The 23,633-nt window shown below is 38.8% G+C and overlaps 2 protein-coding genes across 5 annotated transcripts in view; one reads left to right on the forward strand and one right to left on the reverse strand.

The window, feature by feature from the left end:
* LOC122863932 (protein MTSS 1-like) overlaps positions 1 to 11,062 on the forward strand; it is a 69,253-nt gene extending 58,191 nt beyond the window's left edge. Inside the window, exons 12-15 of one of the 4 annotated variants that reach the window (XM_044170815.1) lie at positions 600 to 692; positions 3,450 to 3,617; positions 3,910 to 4,069; positions 4,564 to 11,062. In XM_044170815.1, the coding sequence (XP_044026750.1) occupies positions 600 to 692; positions 3,450 to 3,617; positions 3,910 to 4,069; positions 4,564 to 5,219 (1,077 nt within the window). In that variant the 3' untranslated portion in view covers positions 5,220 to 11,062. Of the gene's footprint in view, positions 1 to 599; positions 693 to 2,283; positions 2,536 to 3,449; positions 3,618 to 3,909; positions 4,070 to 4,563 lie in introns of all 4 variants that reach the window. The other 3 variants (XM_044170813.1, XM_044170814.1, XM_044170816.1) reach the window with 3 other exon arrangements.
* Positions 11,063 to 11,987: 925 nt separating this feature from the next.
* Positions 11,988 to 23,633, reverse strand: part of tmem65 (transmembrane protein 65) — a 35,485-nt gene continuing 23,839 nt past the window's right edge. The window contains exons 3-7 of the mRNA XM_044170817.1: positions 22,383 to 22,450; positions 22,148 to 22,202; positions 18,009 to 18,051; positions 17,266 to 17,371; positions 11,988 to 16,509 (exon numbers count right to left, since the gene is read on the reverse strand). Coding sequence (XP_044026752.1) covers positions 16,384 to 16,509; positions 17,266 to 17,371; positions 18,009 to 18,051; positions 22,148 to 22,202; positions 22,383 to 22,450 — 398 coding nt within the window. The 3' untranslated portion in view covers positions 11,988 to 16,383. The remainder of the gene's footprint in view (positions 16,510 to 17,265; positions 17,372 to 18,008; positions 18,052 to 22,147; positions 22,203 to 22,382; positions 22,451 to 23,633) is intronic.

A 23,633-nucleotide genomic window follows, 5' to 3' on the forward strand; every position in this document is an offset into this window, starting at 1 on the left:
CTCAGTCTAACCCTCACCCTAAAACGTATCTTGTGGGAACCAGCTGTTTGTCCACAAATAGGAGATGAGTCCCCATAACATCACTGTGTTAAGTTCAGCATGTAAATATAAATGTAAATCTACTCACTACTTTGAGATATTCTTAAACTCTTGTGAAATACTTACTTCACATGCTAAAGCTTGAGAATGTGTTTGACTGAATGATAATACTGTTACAGACTGCATATTCTGTATATTGTTTTTGATGTAGAGCATTTTGGAAACAACCTCTTATATTCTGTCCAGCTATCACAGCCTTTAGCTTCTCATTCCACCTGCTGAACCTGCTTCTGCTTCATTTATCACTTCTTCTTTGTGCTGCAACAGCTGCTTGTTCTGTTGTTTGTAGTTCACGCTTATACTTGCCAATTCTTCTGCTTGGCTAACACTGCTGCTCTTATTTACACTGGGATTCTGTTTTTATTACTAACCTGTGTCACACTTCTTCTGCTTTTCTATCTTTGTCTGTTTTCTTGCATCCTGCAACTTGCTTACTCTTTGTGTGTGTGTGTGTGTGTGTGTGTGTGTGTGTGTGTTTGTTCTGCATGGCTCTGCTGCAGTCGTGTGTCTCTCCTTCACCTTCTCAGTCTGTCAATGAGGAGCCTTCCTCTTCCTCACCCTCACACAGCGAGCCCCACTCTGGGCTACAACAGGTGAACATCTACAACACTCTCTAAGGTTTTTGGGTCAGTGGAACCAGCATCACACGCTCTGGTCTGCTGTTGTTATTTTGTGTTTGAAGGTGCCACATGGAGCTTTTAAGAATCAGTGTTTCGTTGTCAGAATGATGTTGATTGCTTGGTATAATGGAAGAAACAGTCTTCCAGTTTTAATTGCTGTAAAGCAATTAAGCAATTTCCATTCAGTGTAAAATGATGAAAGGCAGGGTTGGGGTTCGATGCCATTTTATCAGATCCACTTGTTGAATCTTAATCCATTTTAAATCCCTTATCAAATCTAATTGGTGGAGTTGTCCTGAGCCGATCTTACGGACCGTAATCGGGGCAGATTTTAATGGATCAGTATTGGTCCGATCTTTTCTTTACTGTGTTTACACCTCAGCCTGCTAGTGTTGCAAAGCTGCTGCTCTTTGACAGTGGGGCTTTACAGTGCAGCATGTCAACGTGCACGGCTGATCAACTTCATAGTTTAGAACCAGGACCGTCAGTGTTTGGATCGAGTAGCTTGTGAAAAACAAGGTGTGTCAGACAAGTATCTAGCTGTTATTTCAATGTGTCAAATACATATTTAATCAACAGTTAGGTAAATATGGGATCAGGACAGCCCTAATAATGAGATTCAGCGTTCAACATTTGCAAGGAACTACAGGTATCAATAATTAAAACTCAAAGATCTTTAATCACCTTTTGTTGGCTGAGAGGGCAGAAGCATTGTAGTTTCCTGTGGCAGCAGAAAATATAAAATGTTTATAATGTATTTGTGGAATAACACATCTAGTCTACTTACTTTTAAACTTTATTTTTCACCAGCTACTTGCTCCAAATACTGGAGGGCTCAATGCAAAGAACTATTACGTTGATAAGCTTAAAATATTGATTCATGAAAGTTTAACTGGAAGACATGATCAGCTGTTGTAGATCATTTCTCTAGAAAAGACTCACCACTCTGTTGCTCTTGTTGAACTACAAAAACATTCAGTCCACTCGCAATCATGCTGTTACAGAGTGATGTTTCTTTTCTCTCTCTCTCAGCGAAGGCAACCGGCTAAAAATGAGAAGCTGCCACCTAAATGTTTTCTACGTTACTCTTTGCTAATTAAAAAAAAACAAAACAAGGAGAGATTAAAGGTTCAATAAGAGATTTGTTTGCATCAAAACTTTTTTTGCCAACCTGGAACTGGTCTTGTGTTAGTGTTTCCTTCTCCTTCAGTGTTTCTCGCACCATCAGGGTTAAGGCTTAGGTCTTGATTAGGCGTCACAGAGATAACTGGTTGGGGTAAGGGATACTTTTGGGCTCAGGTAAAGGTAAGAGGAAACACAAATAGATGGGGAAACACTTGGATACAACACCAGGTTTACTGGAACCCAACCCTAACAGAGGCTGACATAAAATAAACATTTACACAAATAAGAAACTGAAAAGACATTTTTATTGTAAAAGATTGCTGAGCTCCTCCTGCTACGTGTAGCACCTCCACTCCTGTGCATTATGTTTTCACATCATAACCATCATCTTTAATTTTTGAATTGTTTTTCTGCCTCTCCCTCATCCACTCACCTTTAGTTGTCAAATGGTTTTGACCATCACGCTGCCCTCTGTCTGCACGGAGTGGTACTGCAGGCCCAGGACACCCACCTCCACCCTCCATACTTCACCTACTCCTCCTCCACCTCTCCCATCTCCTCGCCCTCCTATTCGTCTGTTTCTCCCACGTGGCCGTGGTCTCGGTCAGGCTCCAGCCAATCAGGAGAGTTCCTGCCTCTCAGCCCCTCAGGGCTCGGAATGATCCCATCATCCAGAGTCCCGTCCTGGAAGGTTTGATCCTCATTCTCCCCGATGTCCTCCTCCTCCACTTCTTTTGATCCTTCTTTCATCTTCCACTCTTTTTTCCTATGTCTTGATTATGTTTGTGTCTTTCGTTCGAATTGTATTTTCTTTCTTTGCTCACTTTGAAAACAAACACTAAAAAGGATTGTTAGTGATTAGTCTGCTAATCTAATTCACTCATCAGCTTCAAAATTTACAAGCAGACCTTAAAACACTGCAGCCACTTTACAGAAACCCTTGCTTATCCATCAGCCAGCTCTCTACTATAATAACTCAGGTTTTAATTTTTGTCTAAATTCATAATTTTCTAAACTTATTTTTGTAATTTTGTGGTCAGATTTTGGCTGCATTTCAGATTAAAGCTGCTGCTTTTTAAAACCAGGTTTTGACAGACATGCGGTCTTTATGTGAAACATTTATTGTTATGTAAAAAATCCCAAATATTTGCTGGCTGCAGTATACTTACTTTTGTTGCTCATAATGTTATAAAATAAATACTTAAACATATGCTGCTAGTTAGGCAGGATGAATTCCTAAAATCAAAATTGGGCAATACTGTACCATTTGGGGAATATGCATTTGTCAAATTTTTTTAATTTTCTAAAATAATGAATCCAATCATTGTCAAAAACAATCAATAATTAATCAGTAATGAAAACCTTGCATCTCCAAAATGCTAGGTTTTCCACAACAACCTTAATTTATCAGTGCTGTGTTAATCCATCGACTACAGTGTTTTATCATTTAGTCTTTAAAATGTTAAGATTAATGACATCATCAAAAGTTACAAAACCCAAAAATGACAAACAGTCAAAAAACCCCAAAGTGATTAAATTTCATGTGATATGTAACAGAAAAAAGCAGCAAAGTGGAATTGTTCTGGATCATGTTTGTCTGTGTAGGACTGGGCCAAACCAGGTCCATATGAGCAGTCAATGGTCAACACCCTGAAGAGGAGCAAGGACAGGAGAGAGACTACAGATCCCAGCAGCCACCAGGGCGCTGACATCACCACACCAGGGGAGGAACCACAAGGGGTTAAAGGAAGCCACTCTGTGACATCACCCAAGGTCAGATGGTGTTTTCAAAAATTTTAGATTTTGTATTTGGCTAATTTCAGTGCGCATTGACCAACTGAAAGCAAAACAAGTCATATGACTTACTGGCAGCTTTTTGATTGGACAGAGCTTACTTTTGGTAATTTGTCAGATCTGATGGTAAGAGATTCAAAACAAATAGTGAACTAATAGTGCAGTGACCTTTCAGGTGTCTTTGTGCTGTCAAATCTGTAAATCAAAGAAAAACAAAACAAACTAATAATGTCAATACGTGTGTGTGTGCGCGCGCGCTTGTTGACCCCAGCAGGAAGACAGGGAGGCCCATGAGGAGTTGGCCAGAGCTCTGGCCCGAGGCCTCCAGCTGGACATCCACGGCTCCAGCAGAGACTCACTGCAGGGCTCCAGCGGCTACAGCAGCCAGACCAACACACCCTGCTGCTCGGAGGACACCATCCCCTCACAAGGTGCGCACACACACACACACACACACACACACACTTCATAGAGCAGTGCACCAAATCCATCGGAACAAATCAGAAAAGGGCACTTTCCACTGTGAAAAACAGGTCCAATATCCTCTTACGCCATGTCCACACAGAAGTGTGAGCAACACGTTAGCAGAGCAGCAGCAGCTTCAGTCTACACATGATGCATTCAGGCACAGTATTGAGTTTAGATCACCTGCGTTTTGGCAATGCTCAGAGCCCAACAACTATTTACTGTAGTTACGCGCAGAAAACAGAAGATAGTAACAACAACAAAAAACGCTTCGGGCCAATAAGTGGCCTGTGTAGACAGCTGAATTGATTTATATAGAAGCGCATCTGTTCTGTCAGATGCGGACGACTCAAAAACACGGCTGAGACGCCTCCTGTAAACACGCCATTCGATGTGTTGTTGTGCTGAACTTGAGAATACTGAAGAGTAGTGTGATAAAATAGTTTTCTGTTCCCCATAGTATCAGACTGTGACTACTACTCTGTGGGAGCGGATCAGGAAGGCGAGCAGCAGCAGTCATCAGACTTTGATAAATCCTCCACCATCCCCAGAAACAGTGACATCAGTCAGTCCTACCGCCGCATGTTCCAGTCCAAACGCCCTGCCTCCACTGCTGGGCTGCCCTCCAACCCCTCTGCCATAATCACCCCAGGAGTCGCCACCATTCGACGGACACCGTCCTCCAAACCCAACCTGCGGCGGCCCTCTGGGGGCCTTAGCTTGGGCCCCATCCCCATCAAGCCCCCCATGATCCCAGTCAAGACCCCCACTGTGCCTGAACATCCCGGTTTCCCCAGCAGGACAGCATCGGAGGGCAGCAACGCACCACGAACCCCGCTCAGCCCCCCGACCACCCTGTCGTCACCAGGCAGCAGCGGGCCGTTGTCACCGAGGTCTGGCCCCTGGGAGAACCAGCACCTGGGCGAGGGGTCAGATCCTCCCACCCCACCACCGCAGCCCAGCAGTCGGGTGTCGGAGTGGGAGCGCCGGCCTCTTCCGGAGCTCCTGGAGGAGACAGAATGTAGCGAGGTGGAGGACTTTCTGGTGGCTATCCGACGAGGTGTCAGGCTCAAGAGGACAACGACCAATGATCGATCAGCACCAAGTTTTAACTGAGACTAGAAGGGTTGGTTTGACTTGAGCCATTTTGTGTCCCTGGCTGAATTTCAGCAAACATGCTCTTGAAGGGACACAAAATGGTTATTACTAAGTAAACACAAATGGGAGCTATGACATCAAATGGATGCCGAGGATAGGAGGAAGTTGCCTGGAGACTCTGATCAAGGATCAGTTTTGAATTTTTTAAAACAAAACTTTGAAGGGATATTTGATCACGGTGCGGTGCGTTTATTACAAAAATGCCAAATTTTGTTTTAAAAAAAGTTAAACTTGCCACCATCACCTTTTGGCCAAAGAGAAAATGTTTAAATAAGGGACGACAACCCCTCTATTTGTGGTTTTGAGAAGAGTTTGTGAGGACAAACAAAGCTGGCTGTGAGGAGTGACGTAGCTCAGAGTTTTGGGTATCACAGCCTGTATGTACATAGTTAGAAAATGTATAATTTATACAACAAGAATGTATACCTTTCATAAAGTATCAACAGGAAAGTGGACTTGTTGTGAATTTCCCCACAGTGCTGCATTTTGTTGCTTGTGAAACTGACTGAAGCACTTCCCCCTATAAAAAGAAACCTGAAGCCTCTTACAAGTTGAAAACTGTCAGTGTTGCACTTGACTAACTCCAGTTAAGTTCTCCTCTGAGGTTACTACTGGGAACACCGATGCTGATCCGAGATCATTTCCCCTGGGCAACTTCAGTATAAAGAGAAAAGATGTGAAAACACTTCCTTGTTGAACACGAGTAAGTTGTACAAGGTCATTCTTGTAGCAAAAACAACCTAAATGAAACATTAAGAAAATGTTCAAGCGTGTAGTATTGGGAATAAGACAGTAGATGATGTAGGGGGAAATTCTGGAAGAGATGACAGTGAGCTGGAAGGAATAATGGAGTATTTTCAAAAGATCAAATCATTATTTGTATGTACATATTTATATTTTGATGTGTTTGTACATTTTGTTTGTCATATGCTCCTTTTACATCCCCGTAGTGTCCCATTTCCACTAAAAAGGTGCCAAAAGCCTGTGTGCTGACTTTAACTTAAATATTCTCTATTTAATTGAAATTATGCTGGATTTTTTTTTCTGTAAAAACATAGTAAAATTGAGTTTTTACACAAACTGAGAGTTTGTATATGTAGGGTATCATATTGAAGAGTGCTGTGTAACCAGTCGCAATTAAAGATTTTTAGTTAGTTATTAATACCACATACAGTAGATTGACCTGCATGCTCTTAAAAGTTTGCCCCACTATAAACAATCATTTTGGCTTTTATATTAGATTTATAACACAGTTAAGCCCGTAATATCCCAGCAGTGGATATTAACAGTGTCAACAGTAGCGGATCAGGAACTGTGGATGCCTACAACTTGCTAGATTAAGTCTGCTGTTAGCTGTACAAAACAATGTCCTGTCTTTGATTCTCTAAGCTGAACATCAAAGATATTAAGATAGGGACTGTTTGATAGTGGGTCAGTATTTATTTGTTCTTTTTGTAATTCTTTTTTTTTTATTGCATCTTTTGTTTTTTGATTATTTTTTTTAATGAAAACTCAGTATAGCTATTATAACTTATTAAGTATTCTTGCAGACAGATATAATCTGCAACTTTGATGGCCTCCAGGTTCACCAACTCCTCTGTCCCTGTTCATTGTTCAACTTTTAACATGTTGCTAATCTACCAACTATATAGCAACTGTACACTGAGTGTTAGCATACACTTCCAAGTCCATGGTAGTAATAGAGGTTGTTACTACAGGTTCCGTGTTACTACTTAGCTATAGTAATTGGAGTAATGTGGATTAGTGTATTGGTCTGTTGTAGTGAAGCCAGTGTGCTGATGGTGGGTTGGATTTAGTTGGCACAGATGTAAACGGTTGTGGACGAGTCAAAGCTTCAGTATCGGGACAGTGTGCTGCAGTTACCTGAATTGTATTATTCTATTGTATGAAGCATTGTGTGGTTACAGCTTCTCAAATGTGAGGGTTTGCTGCTGTTCTCTGTCTTATGTGATAGTAATTTTCTGACATTTCCTAGACCTAATGATTGAGAAAATAAATGGCAGATTAATCAATGAGACTAGTTTTTAGTATTAGCCCTACTAAAATGAAAATCCAGAGACTGTTAGTTCACTGTCCCAATACATAAATGGAAAATGACCCAGAGGCACCACTATAAAGTGTACATTTGAAAAAAGAACAGGTCTATAGTATGAACTGGTCAGGAATCTAGCTTGCTTTAGTCCTAAACTGTCTGTGCTTACTAGCCATCAAACACCAACTGTCCAGTGTATAGAGTGATTTTCAGGTGGTTTAACACACCCTGTGGCAGCCATGTTGGAGGTTCTTTAGCTCTCTAGTATGATTACAGCTGATTACAACGTACAGTTTAGTTGTCTTAACAGAATTCAAAGAATTTAACTGTTAGCTAGCTAATTGTTAGCTAAATAAATTAATTTGGACACTAGCTAATGCACAGCTCTTAGGAGAACCTTGCACTGTAGCACAAGAACAAGTCTAGTTTATCAGACTTTTCAGTGAGTTAGTTTGAGAAAGCTACTGAACATTTCTACAGACACTTTACAGCAAGATATTTCAGCTAGCATTTGGAGAGCTAAATCTCCACTATGTAAACAAAGACTTAATTTTTTAAGTTTGATGTTTTCATATTTTGTTAGCTAGTTAATTGTTAGATGAATTTAAACAAAATACTGATATTTAGCTGTCAAACAAAGAAGTCTGACATATTAGATTTGTTCTTATGCTACAGTGCTAGCTTCTGCTAAGAATTGCACATTAGCTAGTGTTCAACTTGGACAAATTTAAACAAAATACTGATATTTAGCTGACTTCTTTGTTTGACAGCGTTACTGAACATTTCACATCACAACAAGGTGTTTCAGCTAGCGGACATCCAAATCTCCACTACATAGACCTCCATTATGGTGCCAGATGAGGCGGATACATTTTTGATCCAACTGAAAATCCTCTGTTACGTGTGGTTAAACAGGTGGTTACAACAGAACACAAGCATACCCTGCTGTGCACGGATATTCATGTACAACTGCAACAAATATATAAACCTGTAATAGCTTGTAATTACTAAATGTCGAATAGCCGGATGAGTTAAAAATCTAACTTGTGTTAGCGGATAATTAGCGAAACAAGTGGAAATAGATGAAACTTCCCTGTTGCTACTAAATATTCTGATAGTGTCATCACAAGTCAAATTATTTATATATTTATTCATTTAAATGTTTTCATCCATTTTATTTGTGGCTTTACACATTTCTAAACTCCAAACTGTCCTGTTGAGCGTATAAAACATTAACAAATATTTAATATGCATGTCTTTTTTTTTTAGTTGAACAAGAGATTTAATAGTCTGCTTTTTTTTCTACTGGAACTAATGTTTTTCCTCAGTTGGTCTGCCTCTACTGCACCACAATGCATTTTAGATGCCGCCCATCATCTAATCTGTTTCCTTACAGGGATCATTAATGTTTCATATTTTGTGACAGCAGTTTGACACCCTGTATGATGACTAAAGCCTGTCTGTTTTTCACTCTGTTCATTTTCCAGTGCAGGTTAACAAGTACAATCGTGTAGCTGATGCGATAACAAGCGTATGAAGCTGAATGTTCGAGCCTGTGAGGACTCAATAACTGTGTATGTTAATCAAGATCTGAGTGACGCTAACACACGCTGAGGATTAGAAGAGTGATTATTAGGAAACACATCCATTAGTAACAGAAAAATCCAGAAAATAATTTCCTTATTTATGTCAAACATTTTCTGAAAAATCATGTCATTCTAGATAGTTAGATCAACCATCACTTGTCCAGTCCTCAGTGTGTGTGTGTGTGTGGTGGCCATTTTTGTCCCTGAGCTGTAACAGCAGCTGTCAGTGTGTTTTTGCCCTTTTAATGTTTAGCCTTTAACTTGAGTCAAGTTGCCAAATTTCCTACAGTATAATGCTAAAAGCTGCCCTAGGTTTCTTGCTTTATTGAATTTGAATCTCCCTGCGGTGTTGTATTTCTGAAATTGTTTCAGAATGTGCATTTCACAGGTATCTGTGTCTTTATCTCCACATAAATTTGAATTAAAATAAAAACTGAAATGACACTGGAAAATTATTTTATACCCTTTTCCACACCAATGTCCACTTGGGGACTTGGTTCCCCAAGTGGGGAATATCTAATTTTGGAATTAACGTAGCCCTGACGCTGGACTCATACTACATATAGTACCATGGTCCTGGATGGCCATCTTCTAGAAATTGGACATTTCAGTCACACAGTGGCTCTAAAAATGTGTTACAGTAAGAATGTTGAAAAGACAAACACACTGAATGGTAGGCAATTGATAGCAGAATAAACATGATTTGATATGACCAAGAAAGGTCTCGTTTTGGTTTTGTATTGATTTTAAAAAAGGGAGAGACCTTTGCACCCTCCTAACATCATTCCTTTTCCACAAGTCACTACAAAGATTGCCTATCATTTGGTCAGATTGTATTTTCAGCATCCTGAAATGCATTCAGCATTCAGAAAGCCACCGAGTGATTGAAATGTCCAAGTTCCAAGAGATGGTCATCCTGTATGGGATGGTACTACAATTCTGGATCAGTGCTAGAATTAATGATTTTATTCCTTAGATTTCATTATCTACTTCTCCCACAGCTGAGCCAAGACAATTATTAAAACTTGAACAACAGAGTTTGGAGTATGGTAGAAAAAAAAAAAAGCAATAACCTGCCTTGACCTAGTCAGTAGAAGGGATTAAGGGAAATAATTTGAGACAAAGAGGAAGTACAGTATTAATGCCACAAAGAACCAAAAATGTTCTCAATTAAATATGTGCACATGATGCTCTTTAGCGTTTAATTCATTGCCCTTCTGAAAAGTAAAACTGTTTTTTTCATATGTTTTTTTTTTCCCATTTGTGTGTAGCCAAAAGGTTGGACAATTAAAATCAGACACCAGGGAAACATGGATGAACAATTTGCTTTTGGCAGGACCTGCCCTGATCCTGAAAATTCTATAAAATACATCATTATTTATTAATGGAACAGACATCTTGCTAGTAAAATGTAGCTGCTGATAATGTCAAGAATATAGTCAAATATTCCTCAACAGGGTAAAAAGATTTAGTAAAGCCTGTTAATCTGAAGGCCCATGTAATTACTGACATCTGGGGAAAAAGAATCTGGACAATGGAAACATTTTAAATTAGGTAACCATCACCGCTTAACTACATTAGTGACTGATGCTTACATGACTTAAGTGATTAAGTAACTTTTAACGGATATACTAATAACATTTCCTTTGTTTTACTTGATTTTATCAAAACAGCACACACATGTAAATTTTTTTAACTGTCAACTGAGACAATGAAATTTCCCACCAGCCATGAACACATCATAACAGTTACAGCTAAGAGATCAAACACCTTTCCATGTAAGTTCAGTCATATTTGCTCGTAAACTTTTGAGCATTCTTGCTAAAAACATCACCAGATAAGGGGGTATCACTTTATCCGTTAACAGGTTTTATTACATTTTTAAGCATATAAGAGGGATACTTTAAGAAATAACTTCATTACCCAGAAGGTATCAGACTTATCTACTGCTGTGACACACACAGTCCTGTCTGTGGTACTAGAAGTAATGGCAACCTGTTTTTAATTATTATTACTATGCTGACCTATTTTATTTTTTTTAACCTGTACCTTATGTTTAATGTTCAGTTCCTGAATACTAACTGTCTCCTATTTTCTATGTATAACAGCTGCTTTGGCTAAATAATAAAATTGTAGCATACAATGTGCATCAGATGACTAAGGACACTTGTGGTTTGTGTTTTCTTACTGTCTACAATACCACTGATTTGTATTTTCAATCATAGTTAAATTTTTTCAATTACATTTAATTTCACAAGGCTGAAGTAAGAAATATTTAGTTGAGTTTAGGATTGGTAAAACAGATTACGGTTTAACTTTGGTCCAACAGCTCGAAATTGCAGTGAATTAAATTCTGATTGTCCTTAATAAACGTACAAATACTTATTACCGACAACACAGAGATCAGAGAAACTGAGAACGATCAAGGTTTTTTCCTGCTCTGTATCAAAAAAAGGCAAAAAGGTATCTACACATACCAAACCGAGCTTGAGCTCAGAATGGACAAAGTTGAAACTCATGGAAGAAAATTAATCTACCCTCTATGTTGAAGCTCAGCAAAACCGCTTCATCAGGACTGTGTGAGTTGAACAAATTTGATTGATTGCGACCCAAAAAAACCCACCAACTGTCATCAGATTCTGGTTCAAATGTTGCTAAATCTTGATTGGTGCGCGGAGACTTTGAGACTTCACATTTTCCAACTGAGCTCTCGCTGCTTCAACCCAGTGAGGAACACAGAGAAAAAAGTACAGATGTCCCGAATGTGAAATAACCAAAACCATTCTAACTTTGGCAGAAAGAAGTGTGTTCTTGTTGGATCCCATCATTCAAAGTAAGCAGCTGATTGAGAAAATGTGTTTTCAGAGCCTTTAAGATGCATTTTGTACTGAATGAGACTGTGTAGTTTGGGACTTTAAGATACAGATGCACACAATCTGACCTTAGAGCTGCTCAGAACAACCTCAGTCTTCCTCAATCAGGAGTGACCAGAGTTTCGCTGCCTTGCTCGACGGCACTGCGGCTGTCAGCGATGAATGAGAAGACACAAAGAGCTTCAGAGCACAGCATCACCTGCGGAGCCAGAGGTAAACACTTCCAGATTTATTATGTTATTTTAAATTGCACATTATATTGCAAAATACATACGTACTGTATATTCAATCCTTCGACATCACTGGTTTTAGAGTACATACATGTATCAGTGCACAACAGCTGCTGCTGTTCAGGACTGTCCACAAGATGGCAGCACAACACAGCATTCCTTTAATTGACATCAATGAGATTACATAATTTTGTTCATATGCTTCAAGACCTTTCTTCTCTTTTCTCATTTTTTCTTCAGAGAAGGAAATTATGCAAAAATATCAGAGTAGAGAGAAATAAAAACAAATAATCTGCTCACCACTCAGGCCTGCAGAAAACCTTCATCCTCTTAGAAAAAAAATACACAAACATGATATAAACATGACGATACAAAACATACAAGTCCAGGTTGTCCACGGTAACAAACAGCATCCTAAAAACAACATATCATTTATTATTACTTAATTAGTTTCTCCTTATTGACAAATTTACCAAATGATTCAAACAGATGGTATATTGCTCCTTGTTCTCCTCATTAACACAAGAAATCTCTCTCCCAATGAGACAAAAAAAATATTTAATAAAAAAATCTAAATTCCCTTTGAGGATTTTACAGTTAATCCAATAACAAACTTAAATATCTTCTGCAGCCGAGTCCAAACACTCATTAAAATATTGTTCAGACATTTCTGCCACCAGTCAATCTGAACTCGGCTGTTTACAAACTTTTTTCCCCAGCCTTTAATTCCTTTTGATTGGAGGATGTGGTACGATCTGTGCTGAGAGCTCAGCTCACAGTGTCCCCATCAAGATTCATGTTTCTCCTCCCTGCAGCAAATATTAGAATCTACGGGATTTAAAACCAGCAAAATCAATCATTATTACAATATTTTCCCTCAAGTTTTTGGCAATTTTCAAACTTTTCAAGGCATGGAAATAGCTCTGTTCTCCTTGCATACATTATATGACCTGTGCAGAAAATAAAGTGGATATGCTCTTGTGAAAACCAGGTGTGACATTACTGGAGAGAATTAAGTGAAAACAGAGTGATCATGTCTCAATCACTCCTTCAGTCACTATTTCCCATATAACTCTGTGCTGATATGGAACTTCAGAGCTGATATGATAACAGATAATGTTACTCTTCAACTGCAGAGATGTGAAGAGGACAAGCGGCTAGCTTTTTATATTGAGCAGTTTATTTTCCCCACCACCAATGTTTAGAGACCTTTTGCTCTCTGTAGAGGAAACAATAGATTGAATTGTTGTAAACTTGTGTGTAGCAATATAACTTTAGCTTATTCTTTAAATATGTAAGCTAATTAACGGCCGCCTCTCCTTAACATGTAATTAGGTAAAAATCGTAAAAAGGCACCGTATGAAATTCCATTATCAGAACAATAACACTTAACACATATAATTTAATTTTCTCATTTATCGACCAATAATTTAGCGTACATCCCTACTCCATGGTGAGCAGTAGTAGTGTGGTGGCAGAAATAAGTGTCATAAACACTACTTTGTTTCGTTGCATTGTGGGAAATTTTAAAGAGCACTATATAATACACAAATGTTACATGGAGAATTCAGACCAGTACTGAAACGTTTAGTCGATGAGTCAATTTTTTATACCAAAAATGGCAAAAATTCTCTAGTTCCAGCTTCTAAAATGTGAGGATTTACCATTTTATATCATTGTAAGTTGAACTAATTTGGACACAAATAAATAGTCAATAGGGGTGATTTTGGATGCGGCCGGTGACTCTACAGGAGAAAAGGATCAAATGAATTCATGATAATGACAAAAAGCACCTTGAATATGTGCTGAAAGCTGGAGTGTGTGGCAAATCCCAAACATCTTGAGCTTTAAGTCTGATGAAACGCAAGCTAAAAAACTAATTACACAGATGGCTAGATCCAAGTCAAGTGTCTGTGAGAGAGAAAGGAGTGAAAAAGAGAAAAGAAAAATATGGTGCAGACAGAAAAACACAGAGATACAGAAAGACCTTGGAAAGCAAACATCAGTGTAAAGCCCAAAACAAAAAATAGCAACTGCTGCCACTGAGCACCTCCTTAGTTAATCAACCCATACATAACATTTGAAGAATTTGAAGCATATTAAAAACCATCTGATATGGAAATAAAAAGTCTGATTATAGAGCTACATCAGTTCTTCATGCAAAACACCTAAAATATTCCCATCGAGGTAGCAGTGGACACTGTTTCTTTTCTTTTTATTTACATAGTTTGGGGTTTTTTTTGGTAAACGTTTAAAGATGCACAAGACCCTAACTGCGGAAACTCAAGTGCAGTGACTGTATATTTGTCACTAAAAAGTCTGCTCAGTTTCAGATGAAGTAATGAGAAACATTTGTTGTTTTTGACCCAAAATGAACAAATAGTGTTCATTTTGGGTCAGATGTAAGTGTCTGCTGAAGAAAAATAACCAAATAATTAATGTGCAGTTCTTTCTATTAAGTTAAAAAAAACAAAAAACAACAATCTGTCAAACATGTGAAATAGTGTTCCAGTCGGTCAGTATATGTACGGTTTGTGTTTCCACTGTCAGGATAGGAAACGACCACCGGTCTCACCTGGAAGTTTCTATACTGGTGGCTTGTAAACAGTGAAATTAGAAACTGGATTTTTGGATTCACACCCCGCCTGTGGGAAAGAAGCAGATGTGTAATACCCTGTTGTAATCAGCAGCTCAAGCTGATATTTGGGAAGAGGAAGAATCCAAATCACAACTGTTGTCTGAAGGTGTTGAGACAGGTGAGCACTTCCCATCCTGGGAGCTACTTAGGCAGCGTTCACAACAGGCATTTGTGCTGTGTCCAAATTTTTAATGAAATCCAAGATTGGTTTCCACTGACAACCAAATCGTCTAATTTCTAAGAATAATTTAGCTTCAACACAGCTCAACAGTCCCGAATCGATCTGTTATCAACGCCCGGGACTGTTGAGCCACAGCAGAAAAGAAAAGATGTGCAAAACATGTGGTCAAATTTTTGAAAACTAGATGGTTGAAAAGGCAACACATGCAAAATACTGATTTTAGGCAAGAGTGGCAAAAGCACCAGTAAGGTTATGCATTCGTTAGGGCTGTACCAATCCAACGGTTTTCCCTCGATCAGAACGTGTCAGACCACGTCGGAAATCAAAAAGTAGTTGTTCCTAACAGCCACACTCGAAGGCGGCCATCATAGAGAGGGGGGAGACGTGATGTTTAAATATGGATATAACGGCGCACATTTTCATATGGTCTCTCCTGGAAGACATTCATAGTGTTGCACTCGGTTGTTCACATAAAGAGTCACAGAAATAGTTGTGTAAGAATGAAAAAAAGAGAGCTAGAGAAAGAAGTTCAAGCTCTGGCTCCTTTCTCACCTCCTACAGCTGACCAATCACAGCGTGAAGTGGGTGTGAATTTTAGCTGATGTTAAAAAACTTTAAATAGGTATTTATGGATATTTATAACTTTACAGATTGACTAGTTTATAGTGTTTTATACTTGTCAGATTGAACTGTTTGTTTAAAATACAGTGGTCTGATATATTTCCTAAAGTGTATTTTTTCTCTCTTATTTTCTTTACAGCTTTACTATGCATACTGTTTTTTATCCCATTGTCAGTGTTTTTGTGTAGGGACCATTGGGGCAACTTAGCTGTTGAGTGAACCCCGGCGCATTTACACTGATGCACCTCAATGTTATAAATGTATAAATAAACAAATATTGCTGTGTAACTGACATTACTGAGTCAGTTTGCTAACTTTATGACTCTTCTCTACTTGTGCTACTGTTACACTACGTATAAAAATGTCACAGAGAAACATCTCCTTGGTAAAACAAGAAGTAAACACACCACACCTCACCGGGAAACATGTTGCCTAATAATGACGCCTTTAAAGCAGCTGACTCGAGAGAATCTTGTGTTTGTCACTTTTGGCCAAAGCAGCTGCTGTTCAGCTTTAAATAAACAACAATCTATGAAACGGGTCGATAATGGAGTCCAGAAAGAATGGGATTAAAATGAAGAATCGATGATGACTGATATCCCTCGTCAAAATTTAAAATGAGTGAATTTAAATGAGTGAGACCTCCCATTCAATTGACATACTGAATTAACAGACGACATGTCTTGATGCAGCAGACAGTGTGAAAATACCACAGCTTGGTGCATCAGAAGAAGCTAAAAAGAGCTGAAGTTGTGATGGAGCTAAATATAATCATAAGCCAGTGAAGTTAACAAAAACTGCTTTAGAGACTAAGAAAGTGTGAACACTGCCAGAGCACAGAGAAACATCCAACTGTAAATACTTGGGGGGGGGTTTTCAAGTTGACATCAGCAGTATCCAGTCTGTAGGTGGTACGGTGTTGTGTAGCTGTAGTGGCTCGTTAGGATGAGTGCGAGTCTATGCCACTGCAGGGCTGTGCTTCTTTCTCCTTCTCGTCATCATCGCCCAGAAAAAACAGTGGGAACATCCCCAAAATACAGCCAATGGACACCCCGATGGCTTTACCCTGCAGGAGAAGAAGAAATCATATCATCATGGTGAAAGTTAAAGTCCTTCACTTGTTATCTTACTCATAAACTCTGCAATAAAACCTGTTTACTATATTCCTTTGGACTTAAAAATAATATAATTTAGAAGAGCTCCAGAGGTTAAGTTGTTAAGTTGGTTAAGAGTAGCCTGTTAGGGTCCAAGATGGCTGTGATACAGAGGAGACACACACCTTCTGGGACGTGTTGAGGAATGACGGTACAATACAGCTATAATGTGTTTTCTGAGTCAAATGTATATTTCAGAAAAGGGTAGTTTTAGCTCATCAGTTGCAGGCGCTGCTTCCTTTTAAGCTGTTATCTGCAGATGCGCTTTGGAAGACTTGATCTTCCACCACTTTCTGCAGACAGCTGACATTGATGGCGATCTCTTTCCATGCCTCTTCTTTGTCTGTGGATTCTCCTTATTATATGTTTTCTCTGATGTGCCTCCTCTACCAGCAGCAGACTTCCCTCCCTGCTCCAGTTTAGCTTTCTTTTTTTTTCTTTTTTTTGGTAAATTTCCTATAGTTTCACCCCTACCCATATGGCTGAAGGCTACTTGATATTAATGGCATGTGTTGATTGCTACTGGAGATATTAAACATTTCACACAAATAAAATAAATTCTCTCTCTGTCCATTTTCATTCCCATTTGTCAATTCTCTACTTTCGGCTATCCAATAAAAAGGCATAAAATACCCCAAAAATAATTAAAATGAGTATCAAAACCTCACCATGTGAGAGCTGAGCCTGGTCTGCCACATGTCCACCTGTTTGGGCGTCAGATCTGGAACCTGCATCCCCAGTTTGGAAGCCAGAGACTCCACATAACCTGCAAGACTACATCCACACATTTGTGTCATTATACATGTGTGGGCATTTATTGACAATCATTTACCATCGCATATCTTAATTTAATGAAATCCTAATCCTTGCCTTAATTCTAAACCACTTTTAAAAAAATGTCCTCACTCTGAAGGTCTAAAACTCAAGCTGGTTCTCAGAAGTACGTAAAGATAAAGCACATGTCTGTATTAACATGTTTTTGCTTTATCTAACCTTCCTAATCAAAAACTAATAATTTACAAAAATGTCCTCAGGTTGAAGATGTAAAACGAACTGGTTCTCCCGAGGATAAAAGGACAAAGCACACAAACACAAACCAAAATGTACTATAAGAGAGAATGCATGTGTAAAAGAAGGATATAGAAGCTATTATAAGACAGAAAAAAACAAAACAAAGTAAATGCGATGGTGGACTTCATTTAAAACTACAAGGAGCAAAAAATATATTCACGGCATTCATGGCAAAACAACAAGACAAAGAAACCTCAGGTCATTAATTCACAATTTTAATTTAAAAATGCAGCAAACACAGTACCTTGAGCTGTTCTAACCTGCACCATCTTCAATAGACTTCACACGTCTACCTCAAAATAAAAATGAACCCTCTGAGACGGTTTATAAAGCCGCTTACCCGAGACCTGCCAAATCTGAAACCAGGTTCCCCAGAGCGGCAGCTGCAAAAACACAAAGAGGGAAACACTTTGATTTCTGCTGTTTTCTGATGAAACACACACAGAGTGACAGAGAAGAAATGCATTACATATAAGGAAGGTTTTCCAACATTAATTTGGAAATTGATTCATAGCACTTTTTGATGACTTCTTTTTAAAAAGGTCTAGTTTGAAATTCAAGGACTCAAAACTGGCAGGTTTTTGGGTGAAATAATGCAGTTTTAAAAACTGCAGATCTCTCTCTCTCAGCCTTTCCTGAGAGAGCCAAGGCAAGGGTTTAAAGGGACAGTCCACCCCAAAATCAAAAATACATATTTTTCCTCTCACCTGTAGTGTTATTTATCCATCAGGATTGTTTCGGTGTGAGTTGCAGGGTTTTGGAGATATCCGCCGTAGAGATGTCTGCCGTTTTTGAATATAAGGGGACTATACGGCACTCGGCTTGTGGTGATCTTGAGTCACCGGGTCATGATTTCTGGTAAGAGACATTGCTGTTGAGTTTTTCCAAATGTATTACATTGGCGCTTTGAGCACCACAAGCCGAGTGCCATATAAGACCTGAATGCTGATAAGTAAAATCCAAAATACTTCAAAGGTCATCTATTCATTTTCAAATTTCAGAAGTTTTAGGGACTAAAAGAAGCTTTCAGGGATCTTCAAGGTCTGTGGGAACCCTCTTCTTATCTCTCTGGTTAATCTGAGATTGTCCTGATTACAGAATCTCACAGGACATTGAAGTTTAATTCAGACTGAATCTGAACTCCTGAAAGACAATCAAACCATCAGCTTTTGATCAATTAAATTTTCCTCGGGGATTGTTGGGACCAAAACCCCAGAAGGCTGCACTTGGGTGCGCTGACTTCTTATCTGGGACAATTTAAATCTGACAGATTCAAGTTCACAGAACCGTCAGCCACCCTGCGAAATGTAATTCACGTGAATTTCGTGACACCTTTCTGACATACATGGAAATTGGTGTGGGCTGCGTCCGACAATTTCTGTAACGTTCCCAAACCGGCATTCACGCCCATTTTACGCAGCGATTGATCAGGTGTGTGGAGATGAGAAAGTAAGCAGGCTTTGAACTTCTCTCTCAAGCTCCATTCTTTCATTTTTAACGCAATTACTTCCATCACTTTACGTGTGTACAAACTGAACGCGGCCGTCCAAAAGTGTGCACTGTTATCCCCATTTGAACAAATCACATCTCGTCCCTCTCTACGACAGCAATAAAACACTTTTTCCTTCAGACGTGGTCGGACGGCACTAATTAATTCTAATTCAACTAATTCATTTTGAGCATACTGTCACTTGTAGAAATATTTTGAGGAGCTTGAAATTAAAATGTAACACTAATAACTGGCTGATGTTAAGGCTGTAATCCATCTTCAGAGTCTGTGTCGTCCGTCCAACATGCCCCCCCATTTGAGGAAAACTTAAGACTTAAGAAACTCACGACATACACGACAACCTAAACGAATCAGTGACTCTACAATGCCAAGTGGCCCACATACTTCTCTGTATATTCAAAAAGATGAAAAGCAGAGAGAGGAGTCCAAACAATAGATCAAAGCAGCAAAATACAAGATGAGAGTCAGTAGGAGTGAGAGAAGGTGTGAAAGTTTTTATAGATCAAAGAGCACCTTTGGAAAACCACCAAGACACTAGTCAGCTTCTTTCTCCATCTGCCTTCATGGTTTTACTGTCAGCAAAATCAGCTTCATAACAGTGCCACTTAATGTACTACATCAACAAAACTTGGCAGCTATGAATAATTCACGCTGTGGATTGGATTTTCACAGGGGATTGCTGACAATGTGGTGGAAAGACATTTGTTCATGGCCATTAAAACTGTAAAGGTGCTAAGGATGTGTTTGTTTTGCCTTCATCGAATCTAGATGATCTAAACGCGACAATGCTTGACGCTAAATGCGTCCTGCGGGAACTAAAACTCCAGTTGGACAGCTTCAATCTCCTTCCATTCAGTCGTGCCTCATTTCACCAGCACCTCTGACACTGATTGTGTACGACAGTGAAGTGCTGCGTGATGAAATAGGAGTCAGCAATAAAAGCTGGAAAAGGTCTCCCCTCAAATAAAAAAATTTAAATATGGAATCAGTAAACTAGCTGAGCATCCCTGCAGGATGGGTGACGATGAAACAAATATAACGCAGCGCCTGGATGGATAAATGCGTCAGAGCAGAGCTATTGATCTAGAGCCCGTCTTCAGCCTCTGATTTGCACTTTGCAGAGGAAATTGGAGCCAAGTATCCATGGAAACGGAACAATCTAGCGGTGGAAAGAGGGAGAAGGCAAGCTCCAGTGCCTTTATGGTTTTCACAGCATAATAAAGACCCCATCTGAGCAGCCAGGACAGCAGCCATGATGACAGGAGGGCTGTGTAGCAATAAACTGCAACGACATCCAGGACAATGGATGAGCTGCGAGTCTTTGAAAAGATATTTCAGTGCAATTTTATACAACTGGTGGCATCACCGGAGTTACAGGTATGAGTAATAAAAGTCTTCCAGGTGATGGCTTCGCTTTCAGACACTATATGTACTGTGTAACGTCCAGCCTGAATAAAAGAAATAACACCTGCGAGGACTTTATGTGGTCATAAGGTAGGTACACTGGCCTGGTGACAAGATTTCTTTTATAACGGATGCCTTCATCACCTCCTTTTGGACGAAAGAGAGAAGGAAGTGTTTGTTTCTGTGCAGCCCAAACTATAACAATAATAATATAACAATATGGGTTGAAGGTTTTCCTCTATTTTTAAAATGATTACTTCCTGAGAATATACACATCAATCTTTTCTCAGGAAAATGGGATTACTGTCCATGAATGAACTTTGATCTTAAAACACAGAACTGCAGATAATTAAATGGGAGGTAATTATTTCAGTAAAACGATTCCGAATTTTTAAAAATCCTACAAAAGCTCTTCAAAGTGGAAAAATCACAATTTCAACCATAGAGAATTACTGAGTCCTCTAACCGGTTTTAAAAAGTCTGAGTGGTTATGTGTCAGCGTCTGACGATCTTTTAGTGCTGTCATAAGGTTTCTACATACAATACTGTTTATTATGCAAACACACAGGAGCGCACACAGACACACAAGCCCACAATTGTTTAAAATCGCATGCTAAACACAGATATTTTCAAAACTATCTGCAGGTTGTTCAAAAATCTGTTATGGTATAATTAGTTATTATATTTTTTTTTGTTCCCAATTCCAAAGAATGAATTAACGACCGAAAACTTGCCGCCATCCACAAAGTAAATATTTGAATTGGAATTTATTGGTGTAATAAGTGTAAAGCTGCAACTAATTTCATTATCCATTAGTCTCTTGATTAATCATTTAGTCTATAAAATGTTCTAAATGAGTGAAAAATGCTCATTATAATTTGCCAGAGCCCAAGAAGACATCTTCACGTTGATTTTTTTGTCCAACCAACAGTCCAAAACCCAAAAGATAGTTTAAAAAGATTACGGTCTAGACCTGCTCTATAGGAAACGTGCATTGAGATAACTCAAAAGCAGCAATTCCTTACATTTAAGAGGCTAGAACCAGAGAAAGCAAAATCTAAAAATATGGAGGAGTCATTGCAGTGTCTCACCCTGCAGAGCTGTGAACTTATCTGTGCATGAAGTGAGATGGTCAGCATGCAACCACTCCCTCCTCTCCTCCTTTGGCATTGTTCTTGCCTGGTGGCTAAGACCACAATACTCCAAAGAGTATTCAAGTGGGAACCACTCATCACTGGTGTTTCATCAATTAGCCCAAGACACTTTGGGCTTTCAATAATATTCATGTGTGCATATATTATCATATATTCATATTCAATTCACAAAAGGTACAAAGAAGAGAAAAGAAGCAAATCATCATATTTGAGAAGATGGAAACAGAGGATGTTTGAAATTTTGCTCGATAAATGACTTAAATTAACATGCAATCAAAACAGTTGATGCTTAATTCTCTGTCAACTAATCGATTTATTATAAATGGAATGGAGAATTAGCAAACAAGATGATGAAGTCAATTTAGATTTCATTGTGACTCGACTTCAGACTGATTCTGTACACGTTCTTACCAGCCATGGTGGAGATCCCCAGAGTGACTCCGATGGAGAGTTCAATCTGTGTTCCCTGGAGAACAGGAGAGAATAAGGTGAGATGTGCATCCAGACTCAGTGGTATCACAAGAAGAACAAGTAGACAGAGGAAAAGGTGGTCTTGAATAAAGGCTTACATCTGTCCAGATTCTATTCCATTTCACAAAATCTGTGTCAAATTAACCTGCATCACTCTGCAAAGTAATTTACTTACTGCTGCAATCATGATGGCATTATCAAGGAAACCAAATCCAACAAAGGGGAGGGCGTTGTGGAACAAAACTGCAAACAAACAGAAAGAGATACATAAACAACACTGGAAGGATTAACAGATAATCTGACATTTAAATGTATTATTATTGTTTTTTTGTCCTGCACTTAGCTGCACAGAGCACAGTCATCAACCTGGCTGGTAAATTAATAGATTAAATACGTCAAAATGTCTTTTTTTCGTTTTCTTAACTACCACATGTGCTCTGAGTTACAAATTAATTTCACAAATACTAGGTACATATTTCCATAGACGTGAAGGAAAATGTGTGATTGTTTTTAAATCACGAAGATTGTGTGTCAACAGTTTGGGTGCAATTTGAATCAGTATAGAAGAGCTGTAAGTTGAAGAAGTTGAAGTGCTGGAGCATATATGGAAATACATGCAAACATATTAATAAACAGTGAACAGATTCATAAACTGTAAGGGGAAAAAATATTTGGAGGAGCACTCACAGAACTGTTAGTCCTATACGCTCCTAGTGTGGCTAAGAAAAGAGGGTTTGTAAAATGCTGTGGCTCACTTGTTTTGAATACAGCATATGGAATAATAGTATTTTCTCTATTTTACTAGTTATTAGTCTATGCTTTCATTTATTATATCTGGTATGACAATTAAATCCTGCATTACATTACTTAACAAAAACACAACAATAAAAGAATGATAAATTCCCCGCTTTGATTCTGAATGCTATATGGATGTTCCTGAAGCAGTCAATTTAGCAACCCATGCGCAGGTTTACTAATCCGTGGGTCTGGTCTATTAATCTGTTTTCTTGGTTTAGCAATCTGGAGCACACGGATCTCCACAGCAATATTATTTTTCTGTTTTATATGACCCCTGGTGGGCTCCAAAGTTTCACACTATGGATAAATATTGTTTTGAAAATGACTCAATGACTTCAAAATGGCGTGGAGTCTGATTATGAGGTCCGATAATTGAACCAAGGTTATCTCTGGTGTTCAGACTTCACAGACCAAACTGTTATTTGATGGAATGATAGACAAGAAAAATCAACAAAGCTAATTAGTCTTGTCAGTAACACACAAACAGCTTTGATTTCCACCATAAACGCAGAGAAAAGGTCGACTACTGGAAGTATTTATTAAAAAAGTAAACTGTCTTCAAGCCAGAACTGCTGACATCATAGAAACACTGATGGAGGAATTTAAGGTTGCAGTTTGTTTCCAAAAT

This window comes from Siniperca chuatsi, linkage group LG17 (assembly GCF_020085105.1).
Source record: "Siniperca chuatsi isolate FFG_IHB_CAS linkage group LG17, ASM2008510v1, whole genome shotgun sequence".
In the NCBI taxonomy this organism is placed as follows: Eukaryota; Metazoa; Chordata; class Actinopteri; order Centrarchiformes; family Sinipercidae; genus Siniperca; species Siniperca chuatsi.